The following is a 19,329-nucleotide window of genomic DNA, read 5'->3' on the forward strand; positions in this document are numbered from 1 at the left end:
CACTGTCAGCGGGGCATGAATCCCGCTCCAGCTCCCCTCCTGCCACCCTGGGTACCCGTGCCCGTGGGATGCACACTGACCCCTCTGCTCCGCTCTCCTGAGACCCAGCCTGGGGCACTGTGTCCAGTTCTGGAACCCCCAACATAAGAAGGATATAGAACTATTCAAATGGGTCCAGAGAAGGCTCCGGTAATGATTAGAAGATGATTGAGATTCACATAAGCATAGCTGAAGGAATCATAGAATGGTTTCAGTTGGAAGGAGCCTTAAAGATCATCTAATTCCATGTCCTCCCTGTGATGGGGAGGGACACCTCCCACGAGACCAGGCTGCTCAAAGCCCTATTCAACCTGTCATTGGACACCTCCAGGGATGGGACAGCCACAACTTCCCTGGGCAACCAATGCCAGTGTCTCACAACACTCACAGTGAAGAATTTCTTCCTAATATGTAGTCTAAATCTTTGCTCCCCCAATTTAAATCCATTCCCCCTCATCCTATCACTCCACAACCTTGTAAAAAGTCCCTCCTCAGCTTTCTTGTAGCCCCTTCAGCTACTGGAAGGTCGCTATTAAGATCTCCTCGGAGCCTTCTTTAGGCAGAACAACTCCAACTCTCAGCCTCTCCTCGGATCATCTTTGTAGCCCTCTTCTGGACTCGTTCAAACAGTTCCATATCCTTCTTATGTGAGGGTTGGACTGACATTTGTAGTCCCTCCCAACCCAAACTGTTCTGTGATTCTCTGCAGGAATTGCGGTGTTTGGGTTTTACAATTTTTAAAAATATATTTGGGGTCTTTTTTAAACATTTGCATCCACCTGGGTTGTATTTATGTTAACATTGGCTCTGTGTTTTATTTATATATCAGTAGTTTTACTTTCTAGCCTTTTATGGCCCCGTTAAGGCCATTCACTTCAAAGTGATCTGTGTGTTTCTTTTCTGACTGGTCAGGTAGCTTCAGAATTTAAATTAATTATGTGCAGTGCGTTGTCAAATGACCTGTGGGCGTGGATGCCAGCAGCAATATCTGAATAGCTACCATGCAAATGTGTAAATGCTCCTGAAACTCATCTGGGAAGAAAAAGCTGTGAATTGCCTTGTTCTCCTCTGCTCCCTGATGTTGGGCCCTGTCAGGATAAGAAGAGATGGGGAACCAAACTGGATACTGCTTTGCAACATCAGATAGATTTCTGTGACACGAAGAGGGAAGTTTAAATGTCTGTTAATCCAGGGTATCACTTTTGAAAGGGGTGTTTTGTTGTATTTTGGAAATTTCTGTCAAGTACAGTTTTATAAAGTGATACTTTCCGCAGAACTGCAGTGTATTAATATGTGGTTTTGCATTAAATTGTCTGAAGGTGGGTTTTCCTAATGCTGCTGTAGATAAGGCAATTCATTAGTCACAGATTCTTTAATATGTGTCTGCCAGGAGTGTATTTGCTAGTGTATGTCATAGCTAATTGCAAATACATAACAGCTATCCTTAAGAGTCATGGGAATCAGTTAATCTTTCCTAAACCTTTGATTTTTAGGACTGTGTTTAGGAGGTGATTGCATTCTGGGATTTTGTCAGTTTTGAGGGAGATGTGTTTGGACGTTTTTGCTTGATAAATGCTTTCATTGAAATGCTTCTGCAGGGCTGACAGGCGTAATCACCTGTGGTGTGATCTTGGTAATTATGGATAGCAACAGGGCATCATTGTTAGAACTTGGTGATAAATGAAACTGCTTTGATTAATTGTAAATCCATAAGATTGTTCCAGTGTTTCGAGCAGAATTTTCATCTTTATCAGTTTAAGTGCCTACATAGGGGATCAGCTAAGGAAATTGAGTTGAGACTAAGAGTTAACAATTTACCGAACATCATAGATTTTCAGTCAAGTGATAAAAGGCTGGCAGGAAATGAGAAACTGATACCTCAAATAAGAGTAAACATGTGTTAAGTGTGGCTTTTACAAGATTGTTTGATAAATTATAAATTGGTTTAGGCAAAGCACAATCCGTACTGACATATTTTTGGTTACTCTGAAGCTGATAGCACCAACATTTGAATTAAGTTTATATAGTACATCTGGAGGCAGATCTGTAGCTGAGGTAAATTGTCATAGCACTGTCGACATTAATTGGGTCCCTGCATTTTATGCTGGTGGAGAGTAAGCCTCAGTATTTGTAATAAACAGTGTTTTGTGTTGGTGGAACATGAGTCCAAGAAGGAGCTGGAATTAACATTGAAGGTATAAGGAGACTTTTGTTACAGACTCGGGGTTTTAAGCAAGTGAATTTTTGTATTGAGGTGTGCAAGTTGCCTCATTTGTTACTTTACAGATGATGTTAGAAGTTTTGGGCATAAATTATGTCCGCGTTCTGCAAAATCTTTTGCAAATGCTTAGCTTTCTGCATAATTTCACTGATAGCGGTAATGCTGCTAACATGTCAGAGCCAGCATGGGCAGCCTTGGACCCTGAGAAGCCTGTAAAAAAAGCTTTTATGCATTGCTTTAAAGGTCTCTTGCCTATAAAACAAGAAAGGATTTTAGTTTAGTTTAACTAGAAAGGTGCTTCTGAACCTTAGTGATCAGAGGAGATGGCCCAGCAGCACAGTCTGTGTTGTTTGCTCAGATGTGGAGCAAGTCAACCACTGCTGCTCAAGTACTGCGTTTCCTAAATCAAAGGTTAGGATTAGGAATAATTATATTATTTTCTGTTGCAGATCCATGTTTATATATTCCTCGTTTTGCACACATGCTTGAGTTTGGGGATAAGAACCACGAGGTGTCCATGACGGCTCTCCGGCTGTTGCAAAGAATGAAGCGGGACTGGATGCACACTGGCCGCCGGCCCTCCGGGCTCTGCGGGGCAGGTATGTCAGACACTGGGTGTATTGCTTCCCTGCAGCAGGTTGGAAGGGAGAGCCTGGAAGCTGGAAACAGATAAGGACTTTCTGATATTCTTGGACATGCCGTATTTTCTGGGCTTTGTGCTGTCAGGCACCTACAGACTATACAGGTCTCTATCAAAATAGTTTCTGAAATTCAAACTTAATTTCTGCTGTTGCTTCTGCATTGCTGGCTCAGATCCCTTGTATCTTACATTTTGGATTTTTAACCACCTTTCTGGTGCTTCTTTCGCCCCCAGTATCTGCAAGCTCTAGCTGCTAAAAGGGTTGGGTATTTTTTGTCAGATGAAGCAACGCCATTAGCGCAAGCACTTTGATTTGTGTCTTTCCACAAAATAATTGTGGAATTATTTTCCTCTCCTTCTTTATTTTTTTCCAAGTGCCATGCCTGCCATAATACTTACAAAAACTTACAGGTTCGGGAGGGCTCGGTTAAAAGGTAATCAGTACTAGCCAGTGAGGTCAGAGTAACGAAGGTTGTAGATAGTCACAGAGTTCACATATATGCTTTATTTTATTTGCAAAATCTTCCATGTGCATGCTGGAATGAGAAGTAGCACACAAACCACAGGGCATCCACGACTACACAGTCTTCTTGAAATGCCTTGCTTATCGCACATTGTTAAAAAATAGGGTGTAGACTCTATAGATGACCAGCCTGGTTTTTGTTTCAGTACATAGACTATATCCACACAAGCAAGTAATTTGATTAAACAGACATGGACCAATAGATTGAAGCAGGCGGTGCTAAGTCCTCTCCATCCATCTAGCCATGCAACGTACAATTCATGTGGTGTCCTGCGCACTGGGTTTAGTTTGGTTCCCTGGCTTAAATGACTGTGCTATACTTTGAAGGACCAGTTATTAGTTGAGCCCCCAATGTTCCCATTTGAACTGGAGCACTTCAAACACATACCTGAAGTGGAGCTCTGGTTTAGTTTCCTCTGAGAGGAATCACTTTTGCATTCTTAAAACTGTTCAGTGCACTGTGCCACTGCACAATGGAGTGGGTGTGATGCTTCAAAACTGAGCTATTGTTCTTATCCCAAGAAACAAGTCATAGGACAAGAGGAAATGTCCCCAGGTTGCGCCAGGGGAGGTTTAGATTGGATATTAGCAAAAATTTCTTCACTGAAAGAGTGGTCAAGCATTGGAACAGTCTTCCTTGGGAAGTGATGGAGTCACTATCTCTGGAGGTGTTCAAAAAACATGTAGATGTGGCACTTTGGGATGTGATTTAGTAAGCATGGTGGTGGTGGTCTGATAGTTGAACTGGATGATCTTAGAGGTCTTTTCCAACCTCAATAATTCTATGAGTAGTGCTCTGAATCAACATACTAATGCAGCCAACACTGATTATCTGGCTGTGCTCTCTTGCTAGAGAGCACTTGGACTCAAGGAAGACAGTGATAGAGGTGACAGCAATGAAGATAACAGCTTAAGTGGATTCATTGTTTCACTTCTGGCTTCCAGAAGAGTTAACTGGAGATCTTCTTTGTTCAGGACTAGTAAAATCTGCTAAATAATTATAACTTTGAAAATATGTGAACAATGAGATGTTCACATGCTGTATTTAAGTAGCTGACCAGGGTTTCTCAAATGCTAAAGCATAGTATTTTTTCAGGGTGCAGTTTGTAATCAACTTAAGTTTGTTGGGTAGTAGGCAAAGCTTGTGAAGTCAAGTCAATCACCTGTATTGTATTCAGGGACACAGCTGAGCCTAAGCATTTACAGCTCTTTAGCTGCAGGCAGGCAAAAAGAGAGGGTATAGTTATCTGATTGTTTTCTGCTTTTCGTCAGGAAATTTTCCTCTTTTTGACATTGACTTTCCCTGCTTGTTCTCTAGCACTGCTAGTGGCAGCAAGAATGCATGATTTCCGACGGACTGTTAAAGAGGTCATCAGGGTGGTCAAGGTTTGTGAGTCTACATTAAGGAAAAGGTTAGTGCAGTTTTATTGCTTTTATCTTTTGTTTACAGTACTGAAAAGTGATGTAGTTTATAATGAATGTATTCTGGAGAAAAACTGGTTCTTTTCAGAAGCGCCAAGAATAAAATCAGTGCAACATGTCTTAGCTGGTCATTTTTAAGTACTAACACCTTCCTCTTATGTAAGGCCTCAAAGGCTTAGCAAAGATAGTAAGAAACACTGTACCCATTTAACAGGTGAAGAGTTGAGGGCAAAAAAATGTTGACTCAGAACGTTAACAGTGTTGTCATGTCCTCAGAAGACATAATCGATTGATTCTCAAAGCTGAGGGTGTACTGTGGGATTTTGGGTTTTATCATTAATGCTGTATAGTGCTGAGAAGTCTTGTCCTTTAGCTGTTATTGAACAGAACTTTTCAAAATACTTGGCTGAAATGTTCATTTTCAGTAGTGTTGCACTGCTAACAAATAGAAGACAGCGTAGTAAGTCTAATGAAAAGTTGACTGAAGGGGTCAGAAGTGGAATTATCAGCAGAACGTAAGCCTGAAAGTGGGAATTTCCCCATTACCTTCGGCATGTTTTTCTTTTAAAGATTTAGTGGTATTTTCCACATCTTGGAGAAGTGAGCAGTCACCCAGTTTCCCTTATTTTAGTTTTGAAAAGTTGTAACATTTTCTTTCCCTGCAGGTTCAGTAAAAAATGACCTAACTGAAATACTGTGTTTTCTGTTGCCAGCAGTGGGAAATTTTTGTACTGCCAATATATATTAGGTATATATATATAGATATTAGGAAGAAAGATAGAATGGAAACTAGGAAGAAATGCTTTCCTGTGAGGGTGGTGAGGTACTGGAACACGTTATCCAGAGAAGTCATGGCTGCCCCATCCCTGGAGGTGTTAGAGGACAAATTGGATGAGGCTTTGAGCAGCCTGATCCAGCGGGAGGTGTCCCTGCCCCATCGCAGGGGGGTTGGAACTGGATGATCTTTAAGGTCCCTTCCAACCCAAGCCATTCTATGATTCCATGATATTCTGAGGTTGGTTCCACCAAGGTGTCTCTTCAGAAAGCTCCCCTGGCATCTCTCTGTCCTCCTTGCTGAGATCAGCTTAAGCACATCCAGATGAGCCTAATAGTTGTTAATGATATGCATTTCTTAATTGTTAAAAATGTTTTTTTGCCCTGGATCTTCATTTGTGGAACAAGAATGATAATATTTCCCTACTATGCTTGTGTGGTATAGGGATAAATTTAAAGTGTTTGAAGCACTTCAAGGTGCTACAACTGTAAAGATGGAGCAGTAAAAATGCCACCTTTTTCCTCCGGTCAGCAGGTCGTGTTTTAGTATGCATTTTGTATGATTAACGATCTATGCATCCACAATCTACTTCAAGGTGTTTTGGTTAAAAAGTTAAAGAGGTCATTCTTACTAAGAAAATAAGCATAATAAATAAAGAGTTGGAGGGAAAATTAATTTGAGCAATTGTTTCAAGCGAAGAAATCTTACTTCAAAATTCATGCATTCAAATGTTTACTCAAGTCACACGCATCAACTAAAATGACAGCGTTATTTACTTTGACAGGGTAAATGTGACAGCTGAATTATTTTCAGGCAGCTATAATTACAACTGTATTTATCACGAATCTATAAATTTGATTGATGTTTTTCAAATAAGAGCATGTTATATAGTATTTAATGAAGGCAAATAAAAAATACCTTTGAATAACTCTTTCTGCACCTCAATTTTTTTCCTCTTCTTTCAAGAATTCCTCTCAAAACGCTGCTGGGTAGAAGCTGTCCAAATTAATAAGCACTTGTTTCATGTTCTTAAAAATTTCTTTGCTTTTCAATTTGATGTACAGTTTTATTTCCTTTTAATTATTGTAGTGCTGTAGTTACTCTGCTTTGTAAAGAGCTACTGCTGCTTTGTGAGTTGTGAAGGTATTGAGCATAGTTGGGGGAACACTCATTAATAGACAGTGTTGGATGCTACACTCACTACTGATGGCTTTGCCCTGACAGCTTTTCAAGTGAAACCAAACAGGAGTCTAGGTAGAGCTGAAATGTGCAGCCTGCAGGTTCTGCTGTATGGTTTGATACAGTTCCCAGTTGGCTACATGGCTTTTGGGGAAGCACAGAACATTGGAAGTTGGATTTGCTTTTGGTGTTGACAGATTTCCATGGCAGAAATCTGCAAGGGAAGGAGTGGCACTGACACAAGGTGCCTTCTCCCCCTGCCCTGTGGAGGCTGTGTTGATCAGTAGCTTGGCTGAGGATGCTGGAGTGATGCTTTTTAAGAAAGCCCTGCTTGGCTTCCTGTTCTGGGAAGAACCTCAGCAAGGGGAGGCAGCCCTTCCCTAAGAAGAGCACTATTTCTGATCCTCTGCAATGCAGCTGATGCGACTGTGTAGAAGGGGATTACTTCATGCGTTGTTCATCAGCTGGAGAGCATCAAGTCCTGTGTGCTCATAGTTTTATCTGCTGGGTACTGGAGGAATAGCTCTTAGGAGGAGGTTTGCAAAACTGTGATGTGCCTTCAGGTCATAAAAACAAATGACCTGATCATAAGGAGAATCTGTTTAGAAAGAAAAAGCAATAAATTGTGGCCCAAGGACCCTCTTGCCCATATTTGAGTCAAGAGTTCTTAATTTCGCCATCTGTTTAGCTAAAAACCAGCGTGTGTTTGTTTTTAATATCATCGTTTTTTTGGTAGAATCTTGGTAAGAAAACTTTGTAGCTACTTCACAGGATCTCCTACCTTTATGTTTTGAAGCACACAATTAAAATGTAGAGCTTGTTGCTGTTGTTGAAAGTGAACATATTAAATATTAATAAATGCACTGATAATTCTGTCTCAATTCCAGTCTAATTGAAATGATACTAACTTATATATCACTTTATATATTCAAAGCACTATACAAATATTAACTAATTAGTCAAATATTATTTTCTATGTAATCATCTGTGGAGGTAGCAGAAATTAACTTTTAATAAACCCAATCCTTTTATTTAGTTTAATCCTCACATTTGTGCCTGTGTTCAATGCACCTGTCTTCACTGCTGCCTTTTTAACCTTTATGTACTATGCCCCTTCATCTGTTTATTCACTTACTGCAGACTTTCTCTGCGTACTAAATTCTCTTATCTGCCGTGAGAATAATTTTTGTGAAATTTGTCCATTGTCCGTTATCTAATGCTGTGCGGCCCTTATGCCTGTGAAGATCTTAGGCATTTCTTCAATAGAAATAAAAAAAAATCAGCTTATCTTTGTTAACACTTGCATTTTACTTCTTTGGCTTACTCTCTTTATCTTTAAATTGAGCTGCTTTTGACATAAAGAATATTTCTTCTCAGTTCCATAAAATACTATCAGTTAAAAAACCTATTTGTGAGGAACTTCATAAGGAGTAAAACTTAATTTAGAAGGAATTAGAATGAAAGGCCAAAATGGGTTTAAAGGTCTTGGTTTTGTGGTGAACATTTTTTCTTACTGCAAAACAGCATTTTTGGGGAAGGAAGGCAAGAGTTGTTATGAGGGAACTCCATTTACCAGGCTGGGAGGAGATGCTGCAGGGACTTTCATAAATGGGGTCCTTCGCTTCTATCTCGGGGACCCAGCTACATTGCTTTCAATGACTGCTTTGGTAATTCTCTGGAAATATTAAAGATTCATGTATACAGGTAAATGTATTGCCTGCAGCTTTTCTTATTTTCATTTCTGCAATATATAGCTCACATAAACGTCGTGTCCAAGCTCCCAGTACAGTCTCAAGCCGAGCAGGCTTCTGCGAGCACAGGCAAAGTGAGGAACAGGTCGATACGTGAGTTCAGAGTCAGGGTGGGAAGAGAAGGCAACAGGGATGCTTGTGGCTGCAAAGTGGCTGTTAGGTTGCATTTTCTAAAACACCAGAGCACCATCAAGGCTAGGACTGAAGGGGAAGGTGTGAAGAAGTCTGTGTTTGGCTCTGATCCCAGTAAAGCCGTGCTAAAATCCTGCGAAAGGTGTCTGGTGGATTAGGTCAGAGCTGTTTGTCAAAGGTATTTGAGCGTGGAGGAAGGTAGAGGATGCTCAGTACATCAGAATTGTGTAAGTGCTCTTGATTGAAGTGCAGTAAGAAGAGATTTCAGAAAACAGGGCAGGTTACTTCATGTGAAGGAGCTTGTGCTGGGGTCTGCTCTCATCTCAGCTCCGCAGCTGCGCAGCTCCTTCACTGGTTGTTGTTGTGATAAGCTAAGAAAGTAAACTGAGAAATATTTTATGTCTCCAGTTAAATAATTTCCAGTGGCTTATAGATGATTTCTAGAGATCTTTCTAGTATGGTGAGTAAAATACAACTTAATCCACACAGGTTGGTATTGCATCCCTTTATAAGTTGGCACATCTGTTTTAATGAAAAAAGGTTTTATGTTTGAGGAATCTAATTTCACAGGCGATGCTGGTTTATATAAATCTGGCTTCTATACACCTAGTAAGCTAATACACTAATTGGATTCCCAATATATTTTAGTACCTCATATTTATATAAAAAATGTAATTTCAAAATTATTGGGTGTCTGTTACTTTTGATACAATAATTAACTTATTAGTGCTAACCCAGGCTTAGATCTTGTAAACAATTTTCTCTGTGTTTGACTTTCCTCATCTTGAGCGGCTGTTTCAGAAATTAGGCAGCACACTATTTTTCTTTCCCAGGAGATCATAGAGTGGTTTTGACAGGCTATAGCGGAGGAACCATGCTAACGACACAAAATTTTAAGGAATGCTGAAGCATTTGTTTTCATTAGCATGGTGTGAATGGTTCTATCGGGGCAAAGAAACCCAAGAACGAAAAATTCCAGGTGGTTTAGTCTGGTGGACATCTGGGACATCCAGGGAGATGTGTCAGTGGGATTATTGGTGGACTAACCACGTGCACAAATGTTGACCTTAGTTAACCACATGTGTAAGTGCTTGTAGAATTGGGACTTTAATGCTAATGAGTTTGTGATAATTTTAAATCTCTGCTTTGGTGTGACCGAGTAAAAGCAGCTAATTCTACAGGAAGCTTTTATTTAGTACAATAAATCTTTCTGGGCACCTGTTCCTTGATTCTTAGAAAAACGACAGAGAGTTGCCAGCAAATGAGCACCATAAATTATCAGTCACCGATTAATTTGCAGTGAATGGCTCTGTGTGCTTATGCTCTTAGCCCATTGCAAAGCCAGGTGAAACGTAGTAGTGTCATAGAAGTTGTTTAAGTGAAAATATTTCTCTTTACAGTTGTGCTAGGCCAGGAACACAGACAGACTAATTTAGCACAGCTCAAGTGATAAGTTATAAATTGTAAACCCACAGTAACTGGATTGCCTCCAATTTTGTCCTTACCTTTAGTAATGAGATACTCAGTCATATAGGCTTTAAAAATACCTATTTTATATTGCTGCAAGTACATGTAAAATTATATGTACGCACATATTACATATAAGGAGATTACACTTCTGTTTATTTACATGCTGGTGGATACTGGGGAACTTTTTTTCACGTCACGTAGGAAGCATTTAATAACTATTTCTGATATATGTTCTGTCTTAAGTATCACTTTTGGGTATGCATTTACATACTTCCATGAATAGTTCATGCATAAACATTGTATGGCTTGGAAAAAAATGGGCAAAGAAGGATGATGCAATAGACTGATGAATCTGTAGTGTAAAAAAGAAAACAGTGATGGCTTGCCACCTCAGTGCAAATATTGAACAACTTTTCCATGAGCGAGTGCACAGGTTTAGAGTATTAGGCAGCACTGATGAACGTTAAGTTAAAACAGGGGGGATATATGGCAATATTTTGATGCTTCGCTAAGATCCAAAAGTAAATCCCATAGTTTTCCAGAGTTTTCAGGTGTTGGAGTTGTCAAATGAGCTGATCTATTACTAGAATATTTGTCATTGATATGACAGTTAAGATTATATAGATATCATCTAAGCTATTACTTAAGGTTTTAATTATATTGTTAATTTGGGAAAAATCTAGGGAACCTAATTATCACCAGCAGCTTACCTTGCAATAAAGTTTTTTCATGTATTTCTGCTAACAATATTCAGCTTTTTGTTTTTTTTAATCCATGAATCAAATATTTTAAATACTTTCAAAAGGTCTCTCTTAATGGGTAACTTTAAGTCTAGCCTGAGCGGTCTGCCTTTATGTCAACTCTTTAAAAACCTCGTATTCTCTGAAAATATAATGTATTTGCCCTTCTGTGTGCAGGTCCAGCACAAGATACCTCTGGTTCTTGTGTAGCTGGGTGCCGATTCTGTATACGTAGGAGGACAGTTTGGCTTGTCCTAAATGGACTTAGAAGTCATAGAATCATAGAATCACCAAGTTGGAAAAGACCTCTTGGATCATGAAGTCCAACCATTCCTACCTGCCACTAAACCAAATCCCTGAGCACCTCGACTACCTGTCTTTTAAACACCTCCAGGGATGGGGACTCAGCCACCTCCCTGGGCAGCCTGTTCCAGTGCCTGATGACCCCTTCTGTGAAAAAGTCCTTCTTGGACTTTGAACGTGGACTCCTCTAGCATTTTTCAGTTGGACTCCAGAAGACTTTGTTCTTTTAATGTGCTTTTTCCACACCCTGCCCCGCCCCCTGCCCCACTGCAGAATTTCAGTTAAACGTTAAAATCAAGCTGCTAACTGCACACAGGAGTCTTTTTTTCCCTGCTTAGCTGTAGACTGGACAGTCTTCACTGGACAGTATTGCTGAAACAAAACAAAATGAAAAAAACACTGCTCATAACTCCTAAATGACTGACCCATTTTCCCTTATTGGGAGCTAAATTAAGTGTGAACAAATTGGTTTACTGTTTTCTGCACAAAAGTGCTTTATCAGAAGATGAGGTGTGGTTTTATCCATAAAGGGATGGAACAAAAGCCATGGAAATTTTTGTTTGGAAAAAGAAAAAAAAGGTTGGGGTTAGGGGCAGATGACACCAAGCTCTGGAAAAACTTTCCTCCCAAAGGAATTGGTGTGAAAGAGTTTGCTGTGAGAAGCTGTAAGAGAATGGTTTATACTGGAAGTTGAATCTTAGCCTGTGCTGTAGTGGTTGCTTCTGCTGTGACTATTAATAGAAAACAGTTGTCTGCCAAATCTCAATTTTTAGAGCCCTTTTGAATTTGTGCCAGGGAAATAATATCTTAATTTGTATATCTGTTTATTTCCCTCCTTCTGTGCATAACTTGAAATGGCAACTCTTACAGATTTGTTTTAGATTAACGAGAGTGCAAGATGAACTTGGATATCATTTTTATGTGGAACTTAAAAAATAGCCCGTAGTTATTTTTTTTTTCTTTCATGAGGGCTCTCTCTTGCTACTGAAATTATTGTGCTTATAATTAAGGTTGCATCAGTTTTTCTTAACTGCCAAACTAATGTTACCTTGTTTCATGCAGTGTAGACAGCTGTGTGCATGAGTTTGTTGCCTTGGTGGCATCTGTCCAAACACTGGATAAAATTAAAGAAATGTTTAAAAATACACAGACAGGATATCAGCCAATGTAAAACGTTGAGGCAGGCAAGTGGTTGGCAAACGCAGGTATTTATTTATATCAAGTTAAAGGAGAAAATGTTGAGCGAACAGCTCGCTCTCCCACAGAGATGATGCTCAAGCTGTAATCCTGACCATCAATGATGATGCTTCATTTCAGGAGGAAGGCTAGAGCCTTGTGGTTAAGGCTAATGAGAAGTGAAGAAATAATGTGCTGCTCTAAATTGGGGCTTGACAGCGGACTGTGCCTACCCCATCACGCTGGCAGCCCTCACCGCTGAGTGGTCAGCCCTCACCCTGTTTGGCTTGAATCAGGATTGATGGACGAACTGTGCTGTGCTGTGGGTTTGAGCTCCTTGGCAGCGCTGCCAGCACACATGACGTAGCTCCGTCCTGATATGCACTTAAGGTTTTAGGATTGACCTGTGCTGCCTTTTTAGCTCAGGGCTGAATCTGGCACTTGAGCTGAAGCTCCTGCTGGCTGCCGGCATGTTGACTCACCTGCGGGCTAACGTCTGACGGGTGCAGGGTACGTGACGTGAATCACACGACACGATGGACAAGGAGGGAGACAAATAGGGATGTCCTCAGGGAGACGTGCTTGGGATTAGGCGCTGAAAGCCAAGTGTGGTCATCTTATCCCCAACCTTGCTTCACGCGCAACTGGTTTTACCACTGGAGTTTTCTGTTTTGCTCCGCGTGCCTGGAGATGTTGCTGTTTTGGCTGGGCTGTTCACCTCAAACTTGGTGCAAGTGTCGGGTAAACAAGCTGGGTGTCTTTGCCAATGTGCATGTTGGCTTTTAACAATGGGAGGAGAATACCATTTTAACTAGGTGAGGCTGGGTGGGAGGCAAAGTCTTGCTGGAGTGGGACGACCCGCGAGTGTATAATTCATACAGAGAGAGAGATGGATGACTGTAGTTTAATGATGGTGACCGGGAAGATCCATGCTCCTAAAGTGATGTATGGATTTGGCATTAAATGAATCTTGAATTAAAATAACACTAACAATGACTAGCCAGGTCTTTCCTCTAGCATGATAGATGAGGCTCCCTCCTGGAAGATGGGTAATGCACGCTGGAAGCCCGTTAAGGCTGAGAAAGAATTCTAGTCTGTTAATTAAAAGCTGGGTGCTGCTGCTGCCAACAGCATCCTCCTCTCCTTTCCAATTTAATCTGAAAAAGAGGAGGAAGGAGCTAGTTCCTGCTACTCTGAGGGAAAGTTTTGGGCTGTCAGTCACTTTCAAATACATAGGTAATTTGGGGCTTGTGGAAATGCCTGAACTCCAAAGGTAAGACTATGTTTCAGAGGCTGCCTCCTCCTCAGCAGCGTTAATTCTGGCCTGGGGTTAGTGTGCTGCTTGCTGTTGGTTTTACATGGAGGTGCCCATCTCTCTCTGCACATTTCACAGCACAAGATGTCACGTGAGGCCTGTGGGGTCTGTACTCTGGAAGCAAGGTGCCTACAGGCAAAATGTCCTGAAGTTTAATCCCTTTGTATCAGCTGTCTTCTCTTGCTCCTTGGTTTATAAAAATAGAAATACAGGTACTGATAGGATATATAGAGAGGGCACGGCGACGTGTTTTTGGTCTTGGCCCTGGAGTTGGTTGAAAACTGAACTTCTGCCCTAGAGAAAATGGCTTTTTTGGAAGGAGTTTTGTTGCAGTCAGAGGCAAAAGAAAAAAACTGTGACTACGTTTTGAGGAGGATAAATGCTGAAGGGTCCTGTGCTGGGAGTACTAAATCTCCATTTTTAGTTTCCTAGCTTTGCAGATGGAAGCTATTGTCAGCTTTCCTTCCTCTGGAAGATAGGAATATTCCAGTGAAGCAGCTGCAGACACATCATTGCCATTTTCCCATGGAAAATGTTGATATTATTAAAAGGGCACTCACTGTCAAAAAAGCATTCTGCCAGACATTTCCTGACCTGGCTTTGTACTTAACCTTTTGTCTCACTTTCTCCATCTGTAAAATGGATGTGTTCATTCTCAGCCACCTGTATAAAATACTTCAATTTGTGGATAAAGTTATGACAACGTGGTCTCATTTAAGATTCAGTTCCTTTGAAAGATTCAGCTGCTTTCACGGCAGTTCCCCATGGAGCTACTCCTGTCTCTCACGTAGGTAGGAACTTTTAAAATGCGAGCGTTAAACAAATACAAAGTGTGTTATTGTAAAATAACATGCATTCATCTACTCGATCTGTGCAATGTGCAGATGATCCCTTTATTTTACTACTGCTTCTGTGTGTCCTAGGAAGGTTACTTCTTGTCCCTTTTTTAGTCTGCTAAAGATCTGTTATTTTAACAGCTGCTTTGCCTAAACTAATCAAGGTAACACATCAGGAATATTTTTGAGCATACTACTAAAGTATGATAACATATATTTTAGTTCATGAATCTGTTCTGTTGATGTTGTTGATAACAAAAGCAACAAGACAGGAGGAATGAGCTGCGTTTCTCATCTTAGTTTTTTCATTCTAGACTTAATTGACCATAGTGGCAGCAGTGTTTGTGTTCAGTCTTTGTTCACCAAAAAAAAATGTGCGTTATGTACTCCAATAAATCAAAAGCTAATTTGTGATATGAAAAGATACTTTCTTTTTTGCAGCAGATAAAACAATTAGTATCGCTTCAGCTTTAATATATTCTGCATTTGAGCCAGAGTTTCTGAGTTTGACTTGTCTCTCCTGTAACTTAGCAGTTTGACAAATTTTGTTACTTTTAAAGAAGTTCTTAAAGATGTTGTGGTAATGTACTGTATGCTTTGGTAGGTTGACAGAGTTTGAAGATACACCAACAAGTCAGCTAACCATAGATGAGTTTATGAGGATCGACTTGGAAGAAGAATGTGATCCTCCTTCATTTACAGCTGGTCAGAAAAAATTGAAGATACAGCAGGTGAATTCTCAGCCGGATGCTCTCTGTATTTCTCTCTTCTCTCTTCCCTCTGTTTATTTCTTTTTGAATCAGTTAATACTAAATCCTAACTGCCCAGCCTTTGTTAATGTTTAGCTACATTTATTTTGGAGTTGTTAAGAGAACAGTGAACATTAGTGCATACGATACCCATTAACTAAAGGATTTTTTTTGTTTTACGAGCAGAGGGATAGCTTCCCTGTTAAAAACAATGTACATAGAGGTTTTCTCCTATATCATTTTTGCTCCCTCATCCAGAAAGACATGTGCTTTCAGATATGTAGCTTCAGATGTAGCTTTCAGGATACCCTGATGAGGGATCAAAGTAAGTCTACTGCTTAGCCAGCTGCTGCAGGAAATACAGAGTCACTTGTTAGCGCAGATCAGGATGTCTGGGTGACCAAGTAAACGAGAACCAGCAGAGCTGCTGTGTTTTGCAGGATACCGGTGCTGGGTGCTCAGCCCATGATTGCTGTAATGTAGGCGAGGGCTCAGCATGCTCTGCCTAGATGCTCCCCTACTTGTAAGCTTATGCAGTTGGGCTAAGCACTGTTCTGTCCTTTATGCTTGCTTTCCTGCTGCACGTGTGTTTCCTTTCTTGTGCCCTGACCTTTTACCAAAGCATCAAATCTTTTTGTCCTTACAAAACTGGAGTCTCTCATGTGACAAGTTAAGCTGAGCTTGTGGCATAGAGGTCTTGAGTAGCTGTCCTAATGTCTGCACTTCTCTTTTATGTGCTGGTTAGCAAAGGTCAGAGTTGCAAAGGCATAAGCTTTGTGACTGGATCAGAAAATGTGTACAGTTTTTAAGGTGATACCCATGGCCAGGAGAAGTACCGTTACATATAAAACTTTTTTTTTAAGCCCAGTTGCTTTAATGAGAGTGCTGGGTTTTGTGTGTGGTACAGCACCTGCTTCTACAGAGATTAGTTCTCACATGGCTTAATTTTAATTTCTTTAAAAAGCATGAACTAAAGCCAGTACCAGAGGAGAAGATTTTACCACCATCGTAGCCGAATCTTGCATGATTATTTTTTCAGGGTTTTTGGTTTTACTATTCTAAATATGCTATCATTTAAAGGTCTGTACGGGTGTTTATGATGTTCTCAAGAGCCTGCCGGGTGCTGTAAGTCAGTTCTTGACTTTGCCATTGACTGTGTGCTATGTCTGCAATTTCAGTGCTGTCCTTGCACTTACTCACGTCTACAGGCGCAGTCACAGAACCTGGCTTCTGAGAAATGGGGCCTTTTGTTTGCATTTGCCAGAGTGAAGGCTCTTTTTGAAGTACAGAGATGGGTGAAATAGCATTTAAATTGGTCAGTGTTTTGAAGCTTGTCTGTCTTACAAGTCTGACACTGTAAAGTAATTGGAGCTGGGGTTCAAAAACTGCTTTATTGCTTTAAAAATACCCTGCAATTCTGCGTCTCCATATACAGTTCACAAACAATACAAAGTTGATTTTTTTTTTAGTAATTTGACATTTATTTTGTTTATTTTCATTTCAGCTTGAGAAGGCATTATCAAAAAAGCTGGAAGATTTTGAAGGTATAAGTTGTGTTTAGTGTAACATGTCCCTTATTTGTTCAAAATTACATCAGTGATTACTGAGTTTTATTTTTATTTCATCTCCACAGGTGAAATATCGAGCTACCAAGATGAAATAGAGATTGAATTGGAAAACAGTAGACCAAAAGCAAAAGGTGTATTTGCAAATTACACTAAAGATGGTAAGTCTATAAAGTCTTGTGACTACTTAAGTAAAAACAGATTCAGATCCTGCAGGCAGTCTCAAGTGTGTGATCTTTATTGTGATATATGTGATCATGTATATGCTTGAGTAGTACATGGTATCTGTTGCATTGGAGTTCTCTCTGCCAATTAGTTGGTTCAAATATCAGTCTTCAGAACAACTACATTGTTCATTACAGTGACAGTTCATTAATGATTTTAGTTGTTTTTCTTTCCTGGTGTGCTATAAGCTTGGCACTGGCCCCTGAGAATGTTCCCTTTGATCACTTAAAGTGCAGTGGACTGGACCCATCTGTCACTGAATCCCCCAGCTGACGAATCGATACAGAAGGACTTTGTGCAGGTTGAACTGGCTATTTTTTATTTGTAATTATACCAGTAAGTAGCCAGCTTCTCTTGCAAAGCCCTTTTAACTGCTGTAATTTGGTAACACAATATTTTAAATGATGACCGTATTCACAAAAATATATTTTAATAGCCAAAGCAGTGAATTTGAAGAGCACCTGGAAACCTCATGTATTCATATATTGTACTAAAATATTATGGTTTTTTTCTACAGTTTTTCTCTAAACTTTTTTATTCTTTAAGTGAGCACCTCTCTATTTTATTAGTTTCTGTAACAGATAGTATGTGATGATTCATTGAGACTTTTCTCCCCTTACAGATTCTATAGAAGATAACGCCTCTAGTATATTTGGAGAGGAAGAGACTGAAGATGAGGAACTGGAAGCAGCTGCTAATCACTTAAACAAGGACTTTTATAATGAACTTCGTGAGAAGGATAGAGTAAACAAAATTGAAGATGAAAAATGCCAAAATGGAAATAAAGGTCTTGTAAGACCACCCGCACTGGAATCCTTGCTGGGCCCACTCCCCACCGCAGCCAGTCTTGGCATAACGGAATCCATAAAAGAGTGCATATCCACTAAGGACCGAGAGCCTGGTGAGTAGGAGACCAGTTCAGCTCAGAGTGGAAACTGGATACATGCCGACAGTTGTGAGTTTGTTGTGTAATTTCCATGTATCTTGACGGTTACCGTGGTTGCAATTCTGTGAATCACTGCATCGAGGTACAGGGGCTGTGAGGCTGGAAGAGTCCAGTGGTCTTGATTGTTGATGTTGATTGTTGACGTCTGTTCCTCTGGAAGCTGCAGGAAAATCTGGAGTGCCTAATTATTTTCTGAAGCCTGAGAATGTGCATCTCTTAGTCAACTAGATCGGCAGTCACATGATAGCTGATGGGCATATTTCAAGCCGTGCAGTCTCAATTAGGAAATTGGAGGAAGCGGATTCCTGTAAATATGACTGGGAATTAAAACCCAAGCATGAGAATTTTAGATCAAGGCAGACTTTCTCAGGAGACATTTTACTGGAGTCAGACATGGTGCAGTCTCTTGAATTGAGAATCTTTGCAAATAGCAAATATTTTATGTGTTTGTAAGAGGAAATGACTGTTTATATGCTTCTTTCTTTGATACAAACTGTGGTGTATGTTTTGGTGGTTTTGCTCCATTTTTCTTAAAACTCCCAGATTTATCTGTGTCATGTAGCTCTGTGTAGGACAGTGGGAGCAGGACTGCTTGGCTAAGGAAGCCAATTTTGCTAGAGCCATTAAGGCAGATAGAACCACAAACAGCCAGTCGTCCAGGCAGGTTTGGTTCCTTTTTCTTACGTGTGCTTGAGGTTTATGAAGGTGACATTTTTTTAAATTCCTTTTGCATCTTAATTACTCTGAGAACTGAACATATCTAAAGGGCCATTTGTTCTTTTCTTTATCACAGTTTACTTTTCTACCATAAGACACACGTGTCCAAATCTGCTTTTTCAGCTTACTTGGGGGTCGGTGCAGCAGAGCATTTTGTTATCCAAACTGTTCTGATGCTAATTTCTGTTCAGCAGCATCTACTTATAATAAAGTACTCACTGCCTGAAGAGATGAACTGAATGCATTCTGATTCTTATTCTGTTAGTGTTTGTATCCTAGAAATATAGCAGGATGATTACACGTTTAGACTTCTGTACAAACGGAACCATATAGAAACAGTTGAGTGGTTTGGGTTTTCTTATAATTATAATTAAGAGAATGGATGGCTCGTAGCTTGTCTTTCTCCTGGAAATCAGCAGTTCATGTTGAAGAGAGGTCAGTAATGGCTAGAAGCTGTTGTTGTCTGGCTAGCCAGTGACCTGTAAAAATGAGATCCCAGCGATGGAAGTTTCTCAGCTGGCATTACTATTGACCGTTTTAATGGACAGGCTGAGGGCTGAGTTTAAAGATGTAATGAAGCTGGTATAGCCAGGTGTGTTGCTCTG

At 40.2% G+C, this 19,329-nt stretch overlaps 1 protein-coding gene across 1 annotated transcript in view; it reads left to right on the forward strand.

Annotated features, from left to right (window-relative positions):
* BRF1 (BRF1 general transcription factor IIIB subunit) overlaps positions 1 to 19,329 on the forward strand; it is a 180,492-nt gene that overhangs the window by 89,016 nt on the left and 72,147 nt on the right. Inside the window, exons 6-11 of the mRNA XM_069858918.1 lie at positions 2,710 to 2,859; positions 4,742 to 4,835; positions 15,127 to 15,253; positions 16,776 to 16,815; positions 16,905 to 16,997; positions 17,684 to 17,962. Of these exons, the coding sequence (XP_069715019.1) occupies positions 2,710 to 2,859; positions 4,742 to 4,835; positions 15,127 to 15,253; positions 16,776 to 16,815; positions 16,905 to 16,997; positions 17,684 to 17,962 (783 nt within the window). The remainder of the gene's footprint in view (positions 1 to 2,709; positions 2,860 to 4,741; positions 4,836 to 15,126; positions 15,254 to 16,775; positions 16,816 to 16,904; positions 16,998 to 17,683; positions 17,963 to 19,329) is intronic.

The sequence above is a fragment of the Phaenicophaeus curvirostris genome, chromosome 5 (assembly GCF_032191515.1).
Source record: "Phaenicophaeus curvirostris isolate KB17595 chromosome 5, BPBGC_Pcur_1.0, whole genome shotgun sequence".
In the NCBI taxonomy this organism is placed as follows: domain Eukaryota; kingdom Metazoa; phylum Chordata; class Aves; order Cuculiformes; family Cuculidae; genus Phaenicophaeus; species Phaenicophaeus curvirostris.